The sequence below is a fragment of the Tyto alba genome, unplaced genomic scaffold (genome assembly GCF_018691265.1).
Source record: "Tyto alba isolate M040663 unplaced genomic scaffold, T.alba_DEE_v4.0 Super-Scaffold_44, whole genome shotgun sequence".
Lineage (NCBI taxonomy): Eukaryota > Metazoa > Chordata > Aves > Strigiformes > Tytonidae > Tyto > Tyto alba.
The window spans coordinates 573981-592883 of NW_024881320.1; the positions used below are offsets into that span (position 1 = coordinate 573981).

At 45.8% G+C, this 18903-nt stretch overlaps 1 protein-coding gene across 4 annotated transcripts in view; it reads left to right on the top strand.

Moving 5' to 3' along the window:
• TTC28 (tetratricopeptide repeat domain 28) overlaps nucleotides 1–18903 on the top strand; it is a 196713-nt gene that overhangs the window by 117318 nt on the left and 60492 nt on the right. For all 4 annotated transcript variants that reach the window (XM_032992901.2, XM_042805055.1, XM_042805056.1 and 1 more), the window contains 2 exons: nucleotides 1137–1409; nucleotides 2431–2561. In XM_032992901.2, the coding sequence (XP_032848792.2) occupies nucleotides 1137–1409; nucleotides 2431–2561 (404 nt within the window). The remainder of the gene's footprint in view (nucleotides 1–1136; nucleotides 1410–2430; nucleotides 2562–18903) is intronic.

Here is an 18903-nt window from a genome sequence, read left to right on the forward strand (position 1 = left end):
TTGCTGTTGTACAATGAACTACACATCTGCTCTTCTGTTACCATGCTGGTTCTCCCTTTCTTACTGGACTTGAGGGTTACCAAGAGTACTTCCCTTGTGTTTTCCTTTTCTACCTTTATCCTTGTCTGTACCCCTCTCTGTGTTTGCCTGGATTACCTGGCTAGGGTTGTAAGTAAGCTCCTTAAGACAGGAACGGAGTTCGTACCTGCTCTTGAAGTGATAAGCATGGTAAGTGGTGGCTTGTTACAGCAATTATTTCTGTCCTCTTATGTCTGCATTTAATCCCAGGATCTAATTGGATGTTGGTAACTGGTATCGTATTCACACTGTTTGCATCTTCAGGGAAGTGTTAAAATCCTCTTTTGTTTATACACTTGGTGATTGTAGAGAGGCAGAAATGTTGAAAACAGGGCAAGTGGCTTTCTGAGGTTGCCGTGGTAGTGTTGATTGAGGTGAGAGCATCTAATTAAGTAATGCCACTTGATCAGCAAAATCTGGAGTCCTGTTATATTGATGTCCTTGTTGAAACATACAGCCAAGATATTTTATCATCTGGATGATGAAAGCAGTTACCAATTATAAGTAGTCTGGCAGGTCCCATGCTGTCATTCTGCAGGAGCACCTTCTGCAGAAGAAGGAGCAGCTTCTCTTTGTGGTTCTTGTCACCTCTCTTGGTGCACATTGTGTGCTGTGGTATCTGGACAGCCACAGATTTTGCAGAAATTCAGCTGAAAATTTGTGCCGAAGGAGCAAAAGCTACAGTGTTCTTACCCACTGCTGGTAGCCCATTCCCTGTTTCCTACAAAACTCTACAGGTCTCTTCTGTATTCCTTCTGCCATTAGGCCAGACTTCAGAGCTCAGTACGAGACTGCTCTGCATGCTTGTGCTGTCTTCCTGAAGTGCCTTCTGCAAGGAAAACATCAGCTTGCTAGTTGATCTGTCTTGGTGTACTGGATATTAGATGAATCATTAGAGCCCTGAGTTCCTGTGATAAATCTCGGTTTGATTTGAGCAGTCTGGCCCTTAGCTCACATGTCATTTGGTTGCCAGAAAATGAAGATGAGTTGTGAAGGTGATTTCTAGATGCAAATAACTAGGTTTGTTGAGTAACTCCGCCTTCATGTTTGTATTTCAGAGTCCCTGGAGCCCACCTATCAACAACTGCAGAAGATGAAGCTGGACAAGAGCCCCTTTGTTGTGGTGTCTGTGATCGGCCAGGAACTTCTGACTGCGGGCCACCATGGGGCCTCTGTGGTGGTGCTGGAGGCTGCCCTGAAGATTGGCACTTGCAGCCTAAAGCTGCGGGGATCAGTGTTCTCTGCACTGAGCAGTGCCTACTGGTCCCTTGGGAATACGGAGAAAAGCACTGGATGCATGCAGCAAGACTTGGATGTAGCCAAGACTTTAGGTGAGAGTTCTCCTTTCACTTGCTTGAGTGCTGGGGTGATACAGATGGAACAAATTAATAGCTGGGTTAATGGTCAGCGTCTCTCTATAATGCTCAGGTTTCTGTGGGATTTCACAAGTTGCTAAATCAAATCTGAAATTTATGAATGTGCAAACTACAGGATTGTGCAGCCCTGTTTACCTATGTGTGAGGGGGCAGATGATCAATGAATGTGCTAAGATTTTACTGGGTCCTCCAATTTTCTGGTGTCATGTATGTGGAATCTGGTCTTATCCCTTGTGTAGACTTGGGCTCAAAACCTTAACTGAGTCTTACGTGAAGCAATCTGTTTTTTCAAGAATCCGATGGAAAAAGGTACTCAGTCTGAGCTTCTGAGGCATTTGCCAGGAAAGGAACAAATCAGGAGTGAGACAATGGATGAACAAGAGTGTTTAAAAAATAAACAAACTGGAAACCCCCTCTTGTGTACAGTATATCCTGCGCGGCACTGAGAGCTTTCAAGCTTTCAGGGTGCTGTAGGAGAGGAGAGGGAAAGGCATAACCTTGCAGAGGTGGAGGAGGTAGTGGCTGAGGTCTCTAGCTGGGACAGTTCACTGAAAGTACTGTCTTGAAGGCAGTAGTAGATGTGCTCTGTGTCTGAGTTGAGCTGTGCTGTGCTGCAGAATTGCTTTCTGGAGAAAGCTGACATGCTCTTTGCTTGTTTTAAGCCTAGGCCATCGAGTTTCACAAATTAATTGCTAACGTCAAACAAGGAGTAAACATGGAAGAACGGGAAATTGCCAAGTGTTAGGCCAAAGCAGAAATCAAAACAACTCTAAAAATAAGGTGGTTGGCCATTGTAGAAGTTTCTGAGGGGTAGCAAAGAGGAGAGTTTTGGCTGTGTATTAAACATAAAGATGTTTATTCTGCTGCTGGTTCTCACACCAGAGCATCAGTTGTACAGCGTGGTCCAGTCTTCCTGCTGGATCCTTCCAGTGACACCTTTGCTAGCTAACCTTTGTTTTGTTTGCATGTGACTCAGGTGACCAGACGGGAGAATGCCGAGCTCATGGAAATTTGGGCTCCGCATTCTTCTCCAAAGGAAATTACCGGGAAGCCCTGACTAACCACAGACATCAGCTGGTGCTCGCCATGAAACTCAAGGACAGAGAGGTAGGAGGCTTACTAAGTAGACCAAATTGGGAGTCAGCACTGTGTGGTTTTCTGGAGGGATACAAACATGTCAGTAAGCCTTGTCTGTCTGCTCTGATTTATTCTGAGAATCTGGAAGTTACATGGTTTCTCGTCCCAGCTGTTCACTTGCCTTTTGTTAAGGAAATTGTACGGGTAGATACAGTATGTAAGTGCAAGTGAGGGAGGATGCTTGGTTTGTCCTTTTGCCTGCCCTTGCTGCTGGTGTCCATCTGGCTCTGAGCAAGTGTGCTGGGTTTGTGTGGCGGGGGTTTTTGGTAACAGGGGAGGGAACTACAGCGGTGGCTCCTGTGAGAAACTCCTCAAAACCCCCCCAGCTCTCCTGTTCCTGAGGGGGAAGGAGTGAGCGAGTGGCTGTGTGGTGCTCAGTTGCCCCCTGGGCTCAACCCACAACATTGAGCCATTCTGGCTCCCTCCACCTCCCTGCCCATTGTGCCCACAGGCTGTCTGGTCTCAGGGTAGAAGCTATTGCTGAGCAGGTGTCAATGCATCATCTCTGCAGCTGAGCCTTGGCTCTCATCAGCTCTTTTCATACAGGTGCTATTGACTTGAATTCTATTAGGTTGCATCTTCTGTTGTGCCTTTTCTGGACAAGTAAAGAGCTAGCTCCCTGTCCTGAATGCTCACATAAAAGACTCTTTGTTTAAAAAGCAGTGAAAAGAAAAAGAATCCATGCAAATCTGAAAATACAATGTTGTTGCTTGGACTGGATCTGGTTTGCCTTGACCCTTTACCATTCAGCTCTCAAAGTGTTATGCTGAGCTCCCTGCTAGTCCAGGGACTGAAGAATCTACCCCAAGAGATTTCTACTGAAAGTTCAGTGTAAGGACAGAATCATAATTTTAGTGCAAGTTACAGATACTAAAACTATTTCACCCACCCACCCACCAGTGGATTCCCCTCTACTGTGAATGGGAAACTGGAGGGCTTCTGGAGGGCTTGTGGGCAGGTGAGGGAATGGATAGAGGCAGCAGGACAGGTGTGAATTCATGTAAACCCAAATAGTTTGAGATAGATCTAAAAACTGGGGGAGATCAGTTTCCCACTGCTAAATTGTTGGAAAGATCCATTTGAATTAGCCGAGTGCTTTACTGAAGTGTTATTTTGTAAGCTAGATTATCAAGTAAGCCTTGGAGAAGTACATCTTTCAGTAGGTTGTGGAAGGATTGCGATTGGGGTAGGGACCTGCTAGACATTTTCATGATTATTTTACCAGCTGGAAAACCTCCTGAATCACTCCTGATTTCCTTGTTTCTGTTCATGCAGAGCAGAAAAGCTGTTACTCCTCATTGTTTTTATAGTTTTCTTGATTAGGGGTCCCTGTTCCTGTGAAGAGTCTAATCTACGTAGCGGCTCCTCCTCCGTGGTGTATCTCTAAGCAGCAGATCCCCCCGTTGTGGGGCGAGGGCTGAAGGAAGTAGCAGGAAACTGGCTGTGCTGGTGCATGGCAGGAGCCTGTGCACCCCAGAGCCCCTGGGCTGGCCCCGCCACGCAAGTGCCGGTGCGTTTCACCGACTGCAGGCCGGTGATCTCGACAGATCCCAGCGGCCGATCTGGGAGGAATCCAGGGAGCGAAGGCTAATCATGATAGTTCTTAGTTTATGACACATCTGGGCACATAATTAACAGTTATTGACAACAAATGACTACTTGGTTTAGCAAGAAAGCTGAGCTTCTTGGATTTCCTGTAGGATGTAACCACAGGAAATTAATTTGGCGCTTTCTGATGACATCATCTTGACCACAGAGCTTCCTCTGAACAAAAAGCTGTTTTTCTTGGCCTCCTTTGCAGACGTTTTTATAATGCAAATGTTATAAAGTTGCAGTAGTGCTGATGTGAATTCCACCAGAAGGGAATTTGGTGTGCAACTGTAATGAGGTAATTGTTTTACCTCCAACTGTACAGAGAATTGGCATAGAAGGTAAAAAGTGCTCTTTTGTATGGGATACTGCTACCCTCAGAGGGAGCATTGGGTTTTGAGGCTGCTGAAGCAAATGTTTGTACCAGGGGTTTCTGCTAGATTGTGTCACCCGTAAACCAAGCAGGAAGTTGCCGAGGGTCTGGCGGTAGCATTCAGGTCTGTCCTCCCCCAGGCGAGCTTGGAGAAGGGAAACTTTGTCAGCTGAGTGGGGAATCACATAAGCTGCTCAGATGGACTGAAGATTTTGACTGTTTTTCTCTCCCTGGCACAGGGAGTGTGTGCAGCTCCTGTTACAAGCACCATATCGTATTAAGCACGGTCTGTATGTCCAGACAGGTCATCTGCTCTTTGCAGTCACAGTGTGGGGAAAAGTTCAGGCTGTTTTGTGATTCTTGTGCCCAGAGGGAGAGCAGAAGTAGCTGGGATTTGCATACCTCTGGTGTCTCTAAGAGAGACCTTGGGCTATTGAACATACACGCTGTTTTGATCTATGCAGATGGGTAAGAAGACTGGTTATTAGTGAGGTGCTGTAATGGGCACCATGAAGTTGCCATCTCCAGTGCCATTTCAATGCTTTTTGTCACAGTTACGTGATGGGTTGAATTTTTTGACCAGGTGCAGTGGCTGGTCAAGAAATTCAGATGAGCTAATTCTGTGAGATTGTTTCTGAAAGAATTAGCAGACTTAAAAGTACAGTTGATTCAGGAAACCAGCAATCATAAGGGACTTGGTCTTTCTTTCTGTGCATTCTTTGGTTCCTGTGGAGCTTTCCAGATGGTCACTGTGGGCAGCAGAATACCACCCTGAAAAGGACAACAACAAAAGTGAGCTGCAGTAGAAGAGAGGAAGGTAGGCAGGACCATCTAGAAGGACAGTTGCCTCTCTTCTGATGGAGGTGAGTGTGGGTGTTAGCTCTGAGATTGTTTGGATGCGGTTAAAGAAGAAATAGCAGTGCATCTTGGTAGTCTGTCACTTCTCTGTGAAGATTAAGCAGAACAGATTTCAGCGTGGGCTGTCTTGGGCTGCTGCAGACCCTGGGAATGTACTCAAGTTGAGAATCCCGATGAAGTCCATGCTGCTGCTCTTCTTACAGCCACGTCTCCTGTCCTGGCTGAAGCAAAGCTGATGTGGATATACCTGTCCACGCTTCAGCCAGGCTCTCGGTGGCAGGGGGGGGGCATCACTGAACCGTGTCTTCACGGCAGCTGGGTAGGCTGCACAAAATTTGACCCCACGTCCCTGAGCGGGTGGGTGCTGAGCAGCTCGTTTGAGCGCGGAACGACCGCGAGGCGCCGGGGCTGGCAGAACCACAGCTCGGCACGTCTGCGCACATTGGGGAGCTCATCCTTGGGCAGCTCATCTAGCACTAGCTCTGACAAAGACCCCCTTAATTCGTGCACAGAGGTGGAAAAAAAAACACTCTTAGGCTAGTGGGGCCCCTATGTACAGGCTTGTCTTTTCCTTTCTTATTCAGAGCCAGCTGCAAGCATTAGTTTACCCAATCCTGTCCTGAAATAATGTCATGGTGTCTGGCGCGGGGGTTAGTGCATCTGAACGTGGACGAGAGGATCCACTCTCTAAGCTGACCTGGCTGCGGTGGAGTGAAACGTTGACTTTCCTTGCTGCTTGATGATGCACAGATAGAGTTACAGCCCTGTAACATTCTTGTGACGTATTCTGTGCTTTCTGCTACTAAAATGTCAGTGCACATTGTCTATCGGTTAATGTGCTGAGGAAAGTGTGTGCTGGTAGCTTGGGCTGCTGCTCTTTTTTCCACTTTTTACACAGTGCCCATGAAAGGTCTGGGAATTTTACAAAGAGAGGTTCCCTAAACCAGCAGCCGTGGTACTCGTGATGTGCAGGAGGAAGAGTGACAGATCACGTTAAGAGGAAAGACTGGGGTTACATTATTTTAGCTCATTTTCTTTTGCTTGCCACAGAAGCTGGCTCTGATGAGCATCAGAAGCTGGCAGTCTGAGTTTTATCTCGGAGAGGACTAAGGCCTGCAGTTACACTAGTACAGGATTTCTGACAGAAGAGTTATTTTTCTGCCAGCCAATGGAGTTACAATAGGGAGGTCACCTCTGCCAAGTAAAAAAATACTCAAGATTAAATATACAGGATGGGGCTCACCCGTGACAGCATGGCTAAGTACTAATGACTCAAGGTAATTTCACTCAAAACAGGCAATAAATCAAACTGGTGCTTTGTAGAGAAAGATAGTGGGTCAGAAGATCAGATTCAGTAATTACTTAAAGTCTAGATAGAAGATAAACTCCAGTGAATTTCTGCGTCTTCATATAAAAGACCCTGTATGTGTGAATAGGATGGAGCAGGGTTGCAAGGCAGGATTTCTCTTATAGGATTGAGTTAAACTTCAGTGTAACTTGCTGAGTTGAACTTGACACTAAACTTAAAATTCTGTGTCCTGTGATCACCTCCCAGAAAAATAGGTGGTGAATTTAATTCTCCTAGACTGCATGTTACCTGATCAATGCAAGACATTATTACATCTTAGGAGGAGTGCTTACAAGGTCATTCATCTTTCAAGAGCTTAAGGATGACAGAAAAGCCATGCCCTTCAAATCATAAACTGCGGAAGTTACAGGTTCCTTTTTCAAATTCATTGGCCTGGTTCCTTAATTGTAGGCTTCAAGGTGTGATGGCTAAATGCTCCGTCTGACTGTGTCTTTGCTGCAGGAAGCTGGCCAGGTGAGATGGAGGATAGAGTCAGGTGTTGGCTCTCGTGCAGAGTTTTGACTCCTAAGGGTATGTCTGCATGACTGCAAAGGCAGAAGAAAGACCAGGAGTTCACTTCACTGCCTCAGGGCAAAAGCAGTTTGTGTCTTGCCTCTGTTGTGATTTATAAGATAGCTAGTGCATGTTAGTTGTCTTGCAGTACAAATCTATCCATTCTTAATAACAGAGATGCAGAATGTTACGCCTGTACTATTATTTTTGAAGTTATTACTTTGTAACAGCAGGTGACCTGATCTTCTAAAAGCCACTAGGTAACACATGTAGCATGTGTTGAATCCACATCATGAGCTGTGATTTAGACAAGGGTAATGCAGCTGATGAGCTATGCCAGGGTCAGAGGAAAGGTTGGAGTCAAAAAGTAAATATGAAAGCTTTCATTGCCTCTAACGTTAGTCTCCCTTGTCCCTATTCCCCTCCTCTAGCTGCTCCGCAGGTGTGCAGAACTGTCTTGTATTATGAATTCTGTAAGGCCAGAATGCCAAGGTGGCGCTGACAGTGAGTGATCTTTTAGGGTGACCATTTGGAAGGACCTGTGTTTCTTCCAAATCATTTCATTTGAAAAAGTACTACTTGAGGGAGTGTTTTGAAGCTGTGAGGACTGACAAGCAGAAATGAAAAGGGAAAGGAAAGCTGTGGAGCCTGTCCTTGGGTTCAGTGTCCAAACCTTCACACGGGTTGTGCTTGAATCCTGTCGCGTAGAGGCCACCAATGCCGCAGGGACTCTGCAATGTAATAGCTCCCCACTCTCCTGGGCCATCAGACGCCTTCTATTACAGCCCCGCATTCAAAAATAGCAGGGCAGTAAGGCAAAATGATAAACTAACCATAATAAAATTAATGCTTGTGTGAAAGTGCATGGCCAGCACTGAGCTTCTGGGAAGGATGATGTTGCCAGAAAGCCACTGGGCGCTGGCAGCTCCTGTGTGCTGGCTGGCCGGCACGTTTGGAGCTGAGCTGGGCCGTTCGTTGAAGATGCAGCATCCCCCTTTGCTAGGCAGGAATGAGCAGAAGGCGCTGGGTGAGGAAGAGGATTGTTGGCGCCCCCCCCCCCCCCCCCCCCCCCCCCCCCCCCCGAACTCGCCCTGGGGCTGGGATGAAGATGCAGTTGCACAACTCAAGGCTCTTTCCTGCTGCGCCTTTTCTCAGGGAGTGTGACTGTGGGAGGAGTGGCCCAGAGGAGAGCAGAGAACAGACTGACAGACTTTTGTCAATGCCAGCTTGCCCCTGCCTTAACTCAGGATGCCCAACAGCTTGCAACAATCATTCTTGGCCCAGTTTTGAAGGGATTTCCCCCCACCTCCCCTCTAGAAGCAGTTATTTCTGGAAGGAATAGATGCAGAACCATCTAGGGCTCGATGCCCTCTTGTTACTGACTGTTTCTGTGGCCACTGACTGCTGCACTTAGCTATCTCCAAGAGCTTGTGTGGCTCTGAGAATCATCTGTAGCAGGTGGGTGTGCTCAGTGACAAGACTGATGAACTAGATTTTACTGTCTCAAGATGGTGTTTTAAAACGGTTGCAAGTATAAGGCAGAATTCATGTTTGCAGCTTCAGCAGATTGCTTTCAGAAAGGTTGACTATTTGCAGGAAAACGGGATGATGATGATAGAACTGTGTGGTTAAGGGGCATAGAAGAAAGCTGCTTATTAAGCAGGCTTTCGTGGGTTTTCTGTGTCACCTTGCTCTTGCGTATCTGTGAAAGTTCTTGTGTGGTACGGGAAACATCAGAATGCAGAAATTCTCATTATAAAGAGAAATGATGGGCTCGAAGCCCAGGAGACTGAAGCAGCCAGTCAGGTGCTACACTTCCTACTGCAGAGAGAGCATTGCCACGGAGCTGAGTGCGACGAGAGGCCTTTGCTGGCAGGAGAGGACTGTCATGATGGAAGGTTGTCAGGATAACCGACTGCTGTGCGTCTCTGGAGTGAAATATGATTACTGTGACAGACATAAGCAGTGTCTGGATTCAGTTGGGAATTTGTAGATTCTGCAACTGTCTGAACATACTTTGCGTGCAGCTCAGCTGCTGGTGGTTATTTAGGTTTGCGTTTCTAGTAGTTTTTCCCAGTCTCCTTTAAAGCATGCCTGAGCCAGCAATGAAACACAGCATAAAGCTCCTACATTTTGTAAACTGCAGCTACTTACTGTCAGGCTGTGCAAGTCAAAGATCAAATTTCACCTTATTTCCAGAAGGGGATGCAGAAGGAAGGATAGATCATTCCTTTCTACTGAAATGTGTAAATTCTGTAAAGCCAAGTTTTTCTGCCCCTTCCTGAAGGGAAGGGGAAATGCTTTCCAGGTGTCCTTCCTGCCGTGCTTTGTCTGTACAAGCCACATCTTCAGTAAATAGCAAAGCTGTAAGTATTTAGCCTTTTGCCTTGAACTTCTTGTGTGCATTATGGTACAGGGCAAAAGAATATGTTGTTGTTTTTTTTTTTTCAGGTTCCTTGCCAATAATTTAAGAAACATCTATTCTGCTGAGTTAGATAAACTGAGCTGCCCTGCTCTGGGATGGTTGTGCAACGGCTGCGGTGCTGCCAATGCTGTAAGCTGGTCACCCTCAGCACTGCAGGCTGAACTGCACTGCATCCAGGCAGATGTGTCAGGGTGGTATGAGCTCTACCTCATGCTTGAGCAAGGTATGCATGCCCCTAGCTGAACTTTTTTCTGAATTAATGACATGAGAGCTTGTCGGAAATGTGGAGTGCCTCCCTGGCTGCTTGCCTGCGTCCCTTCCTAGCCCAGAATGATTTCTGTGTTTGGACTGTGGGGGCAATTGCAGGGCTCCTGCCAGAGATGAAATTACAACTGCTTGTGCTTCAATTATGAGGGTCCCTGTGCTTGCAGTTGTGCTGCAGATTTGGCTGGAAGCATGTCTTTGTGCAACCCTTCCTCTCCGGAGAAACCACCATAGGGCATGTCAGTGTGGTGTGAGCTCATCAGAACATGTGCGGATGCTGAGCTGCAGGCCAGGTTCTGCTCCTGGGTATCTTGTCAGACATCCAGAGTCCTTCCACAGCTGTGTGGTTTGCACTGCCCGCTGCCTGTCAGAGGTGAGGCTGGAGTAGAGCTCGTGCTCAGCAGCAAGCACAGCTTTTCCTCGCCGCAGCGTCAGTGTCTGACCTCGCAGGCGGGTTGCGAGCAGCCTGCGCATCCCAGCACGCCGCTGCGCTGTGCCACCTCCTTCTAGAGTCAGTGCTGCTGCTCTGCTGTCGCCCAGCTGCCATTGCAGTTCCCCCTGCAGCAAGACGAGTCACTTCACGTAGAGTTGCTCTTCCAGCTGCAAACACCTTCCTCAGTCCCACTGCAGCTGCTTGGCCCCTGAGAGAGGTGCCTGTACGTTGCATTTTTGGAGCATGCCAGGGGTCCATCTTTTCCCTTCAGGGCCAGGACAGCTGCCACCCTGGTATGTGCCAGGCCCCAGCAGACATCCACAGCTGCTAAGGGTGCATGTGTTGGGCAGGAGCTGTTCAGACTGTGTGATGAAGTTCTGGAAAAAGTATTTTTCTGACTTGATACTGGTAACAGTTCAATACCTGTACTAAAAGCCTGGACTAGCTAGCATATAGCAAACAGAAGTACACTCGTCTCTGTACTGCCATGTATGTTTAGGAACAAAAAATTACATTTCTGTAGTATGGGACGTTTTCTCAACTAATTTGTTCTTCATTGTCCATGTTGCTTGTGATCAGTCCAGTGAATTTTTAACCTAAGTGTTCAGTTATGTGATAAACAGCTCTTAAGTGTGGGTTGGGGCTGATTCAGACTCTGCTAATGGGTTACATGGCACTTCTGTCTGTATGTGATGTAGTGAACTGTTGACAAAAGGGTCTTGTCCATAGTTGTGTGGAGGTGGCCAGGAGAACAACTGGAAAAGAGCATTATCCATTAAAAAGATACTGTGGGGACAATAAAGCAGGCAGAAACACTGGCCCTTTGCTTCCAGAGAGGGTGGTGAACCTTCCTGTTCATTACCTGTGCTGGCTGGAGAGGTTTTGTGGAGATGATGGTGGAAGGCTCTTTGTCATTGCTGATTTAGTCCCTGCGGTCACATCTGAGCTGTCTGGCTTCTGCTGGGTGGCAGTACACCATGCTGTACCTTCTCTTGGCTTGGCATGGTTCAGGCCAACCTGGAAGGCATCATGAGATACCAGCCCACTGAAGACAGGCCAGCCTCCTGTAGCCCATCTTTCTTGCATGTCTTGTGGGATGGGCTGGTCTGTTACTACCTCATTCCACTTCCCAGTCACAGCCTGAGCTTCATGTGAATGAAACTTTGTGCACACGTGTGATTTTTCTTACAACTGTTGTTAATTTTTAAGAGAATCTGAGAAATGTATGCAGTGAGGTGAAGACTCTTGTGGTTATCTAATGTGCTTGCAAAATCTCATTTATGTTAGGCTCTGATTGCTATAGCGCATCTTTGGGAAAATAGCACACCCAGACCTTCCATATTGCATAGTGAAACCTGCTCTTTCTGTGTCTGCCTGTTCTTCCTGAGGAGTATCTTAACTACTGCCAAGAAACCCCTTCTGTTTACCCTTCTGCTCATGTGTTGTTAGTTACTTGGGTGCACAGCAGAGGACTGGGGGCTGCTCCTGTTCTATACAGAATTTAGCTTTGCACGGGTTGTTATTCATAGCAGTGATCATTTTCCATTGCATTCAAGTGCCTTTCAGGTGTTTTAAAAGATAATTTATCATAGGGCCAACTTTGTCTCTTTCTCACAGGAAATCCTGAAGTGATTGTCACCTAGTCACTTGTGTCCTCATTTGTGCTTCACTATCATCAGTCTCAGATAGAATGCTAAGAATCAAATTTGTTCACTAACGGCAGCTTGAGGGAGCCCACAGCAGCTTCTCTGCCCGTGGCATTTGTGTGGAACAGCCATATGAAGAGGTGGTCTGTCCCTGAGGATGCCAAATTTTTCAGAAAGGAAAAATCTGAAAATCTTATTTTGTTATGTTTGCAAACAAGTCAGGAAAATGAGGACAGGATATAAATACCTCACAAATGAGAACTGGAAAGAGTCTTTGGGCTAAAGTAATTTGTCATGCATGAAAACATTGACTAAGATGTCAGAAACAGGCTGTGGAGGCAAAAGTAGGAAGGTAGTACTTGCTGCAGTAAGCGACAGAGCTTTGCAGAAAATGAGCAGAGAAGGTTTTTGTTTGTCTGCTTTTCTATTTTCTGTCCCTTTTCCTCTTCTGTAGTGAAGCCACTGCTTCAAAATAATTTATTACATAGTTGTCTGCCAGAAATAGATTATCTGCTGCCTGTAGCAACACGAACAGGAAGGACTAAGAGGAGAATATACCTTATTCCTTATAGCTTTATCACATCTGACTGGAGCTCTAGAAGTAAGGAACAGGCCAAGGAGGGCTTTGCTAATTGATAATCTATATTAGTGGTTAATGCAGCCACTGCTCATAGAAATGCAGGAATGACAAGTTTAGGGTTTGACCAGTGCTACTGTATTAAGCAGCAAATAGTTTTCACTTTTGAGCTTTTTGAGAGAAGAGGTTGGAAATGACATGAGATCTTTTGTTAAGAAATTAGTGAGTCTGTTCCTGACACCACATGAACATCAAGAGACTACAGCTCATTGCATAAGCACTGTGCATATGTATTGCCGGGACAGTAGCTTTGCAAGAGTGTCCTCCTAGTGTCAAAAGTCCCCCCAGTTTCTTACCAAAAAGGTCAAGCAGGAAGAAGGTAAGTGGGTGACTGGTGTGCATCTATATTCAGAAGCAGTTTTAGTGCATGGGATTCTCTCTTCACTCTTGTTTCTCCATTACGCCTTCTGTTTTTCTCTGGAGTTCTTTTAGAGGATCTTTCGAGTCCTGAAGGTACTTTCAAGAAATTGAAACAAGCTGGTTTTTGATTCAGCCTCTGCGTGAGAAATAGCTTTCCAAATCCCAAGATACTACACAGGATTTACAAACAACAGAATGGTTGATCAGGCTGCTAACCACTCAAGCAAAAGACTGCTCCCAATCTCTGCTCTCCAAAGAAGTGAGGGACGAGTGTCACTTCCTAGGAACTCAGTGGAAAATTACCCGCAGAAACCAGAAACTGGTAAAAAGACTTTGCAGTTCACAGAGTGGATGCTTGCAGAGAGAAAGGGTCACTTTTCCTTTGAAAACTGTTGTCTAATCTGAGCTCTCACACAGAGCTTAGCATCACAGAGCTGCCTTGCTGATCTCAAGCTGCCTTTAATATGTTTTTTCATTATTACTGTGGGGGAAGCTGCCAAGAGTCACTCACTGCCCAGTGTGCAGCTTCAGCCCACACTCTCCCAGTGCTAATACTTTCCTGTTTTTTTGAGGAGGTGTTTGCAGATCCTGGTCCATGTCTTCTGGAATCATTGCTGATTCTTGTGCTAGACGTGAGCGCGATTAATTTATAGAACTGAAACCTCAATACTGACCATTTAGTAGGAGGACCTGGCAGAGCAGATCAGGGTAGCACAAGTTGTCCTGTACCTCTGTAGAGGGCTGCTGAAGAAGGGCTGTGAAGCAGCCAGTACAGAGTTAGAAGGGCAGATCGGTTTTCCAGATTTCCTAATGGGACAGAAGCTTTATTTTTTTTACCCCTACTGCCCTTGGAGTCTCAGGTTCTACAAGTCTTATGATTGTAGCTTAATGAGAACTTGTGAGAGATTTGACTCAGTCTGCAGAATGTCTTCCTGGACACTTTTTGCAGCATTGTTCAATTCACTAAAGTTCAGTCTTTGTCTGGCCCAGGTGCTTGGCTCTGTTGTTGGGCATACAAAGTTACAAATACACACTTTCCAGTTCATACGGGTCCCATGTATACATATACTTCAAACAACTGGTCTTTGAGGGGACTCTGATTAACCACTGGGACTGAAAAATCTGACCTGTGATGAAGGTATATTTGCCTCATTCATTGCAGCCTCTCATTGCAGATGGTAGCCTTGCTTCATTAGGGATCTGGGGCAAACTCCCTCATACCCTGGAGGAAGACTTGAGTACCAGCTGCTAGGAAAACACTTGCAATATGAATTAATTTGAGGATTTTGGGTCTTTCAGGGCACTACAACTGCATTACATCTTAGACTGAATTAGCTGTGTGGCTGAGAGGATGAGTTCAGTGATAGGAGCCACCTTAGCACTTGAGCATCAAGTAGTTGGATTTGTATAAGAGAGCATACGTTCTTCGTTTTTCTCTTTCTGTCTTTAGCAGCTCTTTTTAGAGAAAGTCAGCTTGACTGGATTCATACAGGTTTGTCCAGTTCAAATGTGATAGGATTAAGCAGAATGAAGGGAAATCTGACCAGTGCAGGAAATTTGGGAGTGCACTAAAAGGCCATATGCTTTGTTTTGTTTGGACTTGTGACTCAAAAGGGAAATGTAATACTTCCTGAGGATCTCCTTTAAATGTCCCCACTTGACCTCCATAGCGCATGGATTTCAGATGAAAGAAAATCAGTCTTCTGGTTTTACTTACCTCTGACAGTATCTGCAAAACCTAGCACTCTACTGAGGCCTGTACCTGATAGCAGTAAAAGAAATGAAGCAGAAAACTTGTGCAAGAGCTGCAACTCGGGGAGCAGCACTCTCTGGATTTTCAGAAGGCCCACCTCAGCCAAGGCTTTCCCGTATTGAGTTTCTAGTGAAGTGGTATCCAGCTTTACGAGCAGGAGTAGTGTTAGGATTGGCACAGGTCAGCACGCCAGTGTAGGAGTAAGAGATTTCTTTGCCTGCACAAAGAGCTTCTATGGGTTCTGTGACATCCAAGTTTGTAACATGCTGGCTTATTCTTCCAGGACTGAGTTTGACCAGGGCATGAGTCACTGCTCAGTGTCACCACCTCAGAGAAGCTTGGGGTTTTAAGTGAGGGCTTCTTCTCTTACATCGTCGCTAAAAATGTCAAGTCAGCCGTCATCCCTAAAGCGATTTCACACAGGAGCCTTCTAGACTATGTCCAGAAAGCTACCGAAGTTTGGCTTCTTGGGATAAAGATACGTGAACCCCAGGGGATGCTTAGACAAGGTGTAGGGGTCTACTTTGTAGTGTTCCTGGACTGGTGTATTTTGTGTGACATCCTTTTCTTTCAGTGCTGCAGAGGTCACCCCAGAAAAGCAGCACGCTCCTCCTGGGTGGGCAGCCTTTGCCCAGTGAGTGCTGTTGCAGCAGCTCACACAGTGAGCGGGAACAGCCTTTTCAGCAGGAGTGACAAGCACTGCTTTACTCTTGAGAAATGGATGTCAGTGGAGGATAGTTGCTGCTTCTGCTTTCCAGCAAACTCCTGCTAACTTGGTCAAAAATACTTGCAGTTCTGCTAAGGGAGTAATTCAGGTTTGCTTTTACAAGTTTTCAAGGCAGACCTGGACACCTAACTCCTAAATGATAATAGAGGAGATTGAATAAATGGATTTTCCACAGGAGCAGCATTATTTTGATCTCCAAATGAGGAGCTGACAGTCAGTGTTCCCTTTGAAGCCTTCAGTTTCAGGAAGATGACCGACTGAATAACCTGACAGTCAAGCTGTGGTGCTGTTTGGGTTGGATGGATTTACATAATTTGCGTGATTCTTTTGCCATGAAACAGGAAGAATGATCAGTCCTCTAGAACATTGTCATTTCTCTTTACAAGTAAGGAAAGAGAGAACTGAGAGTGATTATAAGCACAACCCATGGCAGCTTCTATCATGAGCAGTAAGCCCTTGACACCTGCAGAGCTATGGATTCAATCCATTAATCAAAAGGGGACTGGAGCTGTCTCTTCCTGCTACATATATTTTGAGTTTTTCTATTGTGTCATTAATTCCTGGTTATTTCCTTTCAGTTAGCAGTAGTCACAAAGTTCCTTCCAGGCATTCAGATACTAGTGCTTCTGTTCCATGGCTTCGGCTTCTTTGGGGTTTGCTTTTTGGTAGTTTCCATGTAGAAGACTGAAACCTTACACAAATAAATTGGATTTGTCAGGGACATTGATTCCAGTGTATTTTTTATTTCCCTGGAAAACAATTACCTAAAAGCAAATTTCTTCCTTCTTTCTGCCTACAGATAGCGTACAGGAGGAGAATATAGCTGGTTGCTTCCTTTCTTATTTTCAAAAGCATGCCTCTCAAAGGAAAAAGCTGGATCAGCCTCACCGTTGAGGGAGGAGGGAAGGGCAACTTCGAATGTTGATGGGGCACCTACTGTATTTGGGTGTGAAACTTGCACGAGTGCGTAAATTGGTAGGTCTTCAGTTCTACTTGTAGAATACCACTAGATTCTGAGGAAATGATAGAGTGACTTAATAGAAGTGGAGATAAAGTGCAGTTTATAATGAGTGGATCATTTTGACAGGTCCTGAAAGTGCTCATCCCCTGTTACGCTCTGTCCTCCCTGTGTGCACAGCAGTTACATAGACCATACCTATAAAATAAACAGAGCTTGCATACAGGAAGAGCTTAAATGCTTACACAGTGTTGGATTACTGTAAGCTAAACTCTGTACTTCTTACACAGAAAAGTTACACTGATATAAGATACGGTGAGATTTTATTCTTTATGGTGAAGCCAGCAGAACTCATCCTGTTAATGCTTTCAGAGTTAAAACTGACTTCCCCTCACCACCCTCAAAATATTCACCCACTGAACCAGGAAATCTTTTCTTGCCATTCAAGGGCAAGAACACACATATGAGAAGGTGTGCTGGTTCTCAAAGAGTGTACTGCTGACTGTCCTGAGTACAGATGTTACGAATATGCACGGCTCGTCTTTTGGATACGGCTCCGCTGCATCATGCAGAATCAGGCTCTGCTTTTAGCCATGCCCAGAGGGAGAAGGGAAATGGAGAGAAACAGCATCCAAGAGTGTGCTGCAGTCAGGCCTTTGAATTTCACAAATTCTTAGTCCATGCCAGTTACTTCACCACCTTGGCTGTAAAAGCTCGATCTCTGATCAATCCTAATTGGTGTCTGTGTTTGGGGATTAAGGCTTTCTTAGTGAGATACCAGGTACAGCATTTCACCTTGCCCATTTTAGGATTATAATACAGTGTTCTCATTTAAGGAGGCTGTGCAATCAGTTAAATAATTGTTTAAATGTAACATAACTGGGAAATGACCATTTTCTGGCAAGGGTGAAATATCTAAGAAACTGTCGTGGTTTAAACCCAGCTGGCAGCCAAACCCCACACAGCTCATGACACCCCCACCCCAAGGGGATGGGGGAGGGAATTGGAGGGGTAAAGGGAAACTCATAGGTTGAGATAAAAACAGTTTAATGATTGTAATAAAATAGGGGTGTGGGGGGGAATTAATAATAGAAAGTACAAATAAGTAATGCACAATGTGATTGCTCACCACCCGCAGACTGATACCCAGCCTGTTCCCAGCCAGTGATCCCAAAATACCAGGATCCTGCAGTCGCAATCCCAGAAATAAGAAGGAACCCCCTCCTTCCCAGCTGCCTCTCCTTTTGTATACTGAGCATGACATTACATGATATGGAATATTTCACTGGCCAGTTTCAGTCCGGTGCTCTGGCCATGCTCCCTCCCAGCTTCTTGTTCATCTGCACACAGGCAGGACATGGGGAATTGGAGAATCCTTGAAATCTCAGCAACAACTGAAAACATCAGTGTGTTATCAGCATTCTTCTCATACCAAATCCCATACTGAAGCCAGAACACAGCACTATTCTGGCTACTAAGATGAAAAATTAGCTCTATCCCAGCTGAAACCAGGCCAGAAGCACAACTCTTGGAGTCACCAGGTCCCTATTAGTTGTCATTCTGTGCTGCACAGCTGCTTAATATCAGACTCTTTACCTTATTCAGCTGAAAAACCTAAGCTGGCTGTTGCTCCCAAGAAAAAGAGAGCAATTAGAAACCTTTTTCAGAGCTCCCTTCTGTGCCTTAGCTCAGTGGCAGAAGAATCTGCTTTCTATTTAAGTGATAAATTGCATGATTGGAGGTGTAAGCAACCCCCACTGTAAAATCTGTCTTTGTCAAATATATAAAGCATTGATTTTCTTTGTTTGCTGATGCAAAACCCACTGGTCTGAAGCTGCAGTCTCCTATCACTCTGCTACCAAGCAGAGGTTCGTACTAGCACAGCTGGGGTCTGTTTCACATGAGTCAACCTTGTACTTTCACTGCAAGGTTTTGGCTCTTCTGCCAGTGCATATGGGAATACCCCTACCTCCTTGGCACACTGCGTGAGCCACTTCAGAGTTCCCGGTGGATCCTATTATGTGGAGGATTTTACTAAGTATACAGTGATGAATTTATCTTCTGGAATCCTATTACTAACCCCCTGAAGTGAGTCATTGGTGTCCCCCAGCAGATGTAATCACCAAATTGTTCCTAAACGCTGCTTTAATGTCAAGCTCCATGGTCTTTCCACTGATGGCCCCCATGAGCACACAGAGTACCGACAGTTCTCTTGCTGGAGAAGAGATGCTGCACGCAGCCAGCCCCAGGGAAGACAGAAGTGCTGTAGGCTCTGCTCATCCGGGCTCCAACATGGTTGAGAAGTGCTTCTCTCTGAGCACTCAGATCAGTTAACAGTGGAAGTTGCTGCAGAATAAAACAACGTGGAGAGCGTTGGGGTGAAGGCCACGGCAGGGGGGTAGAGGCGGCCTTCCTGCCTCTGTCTAG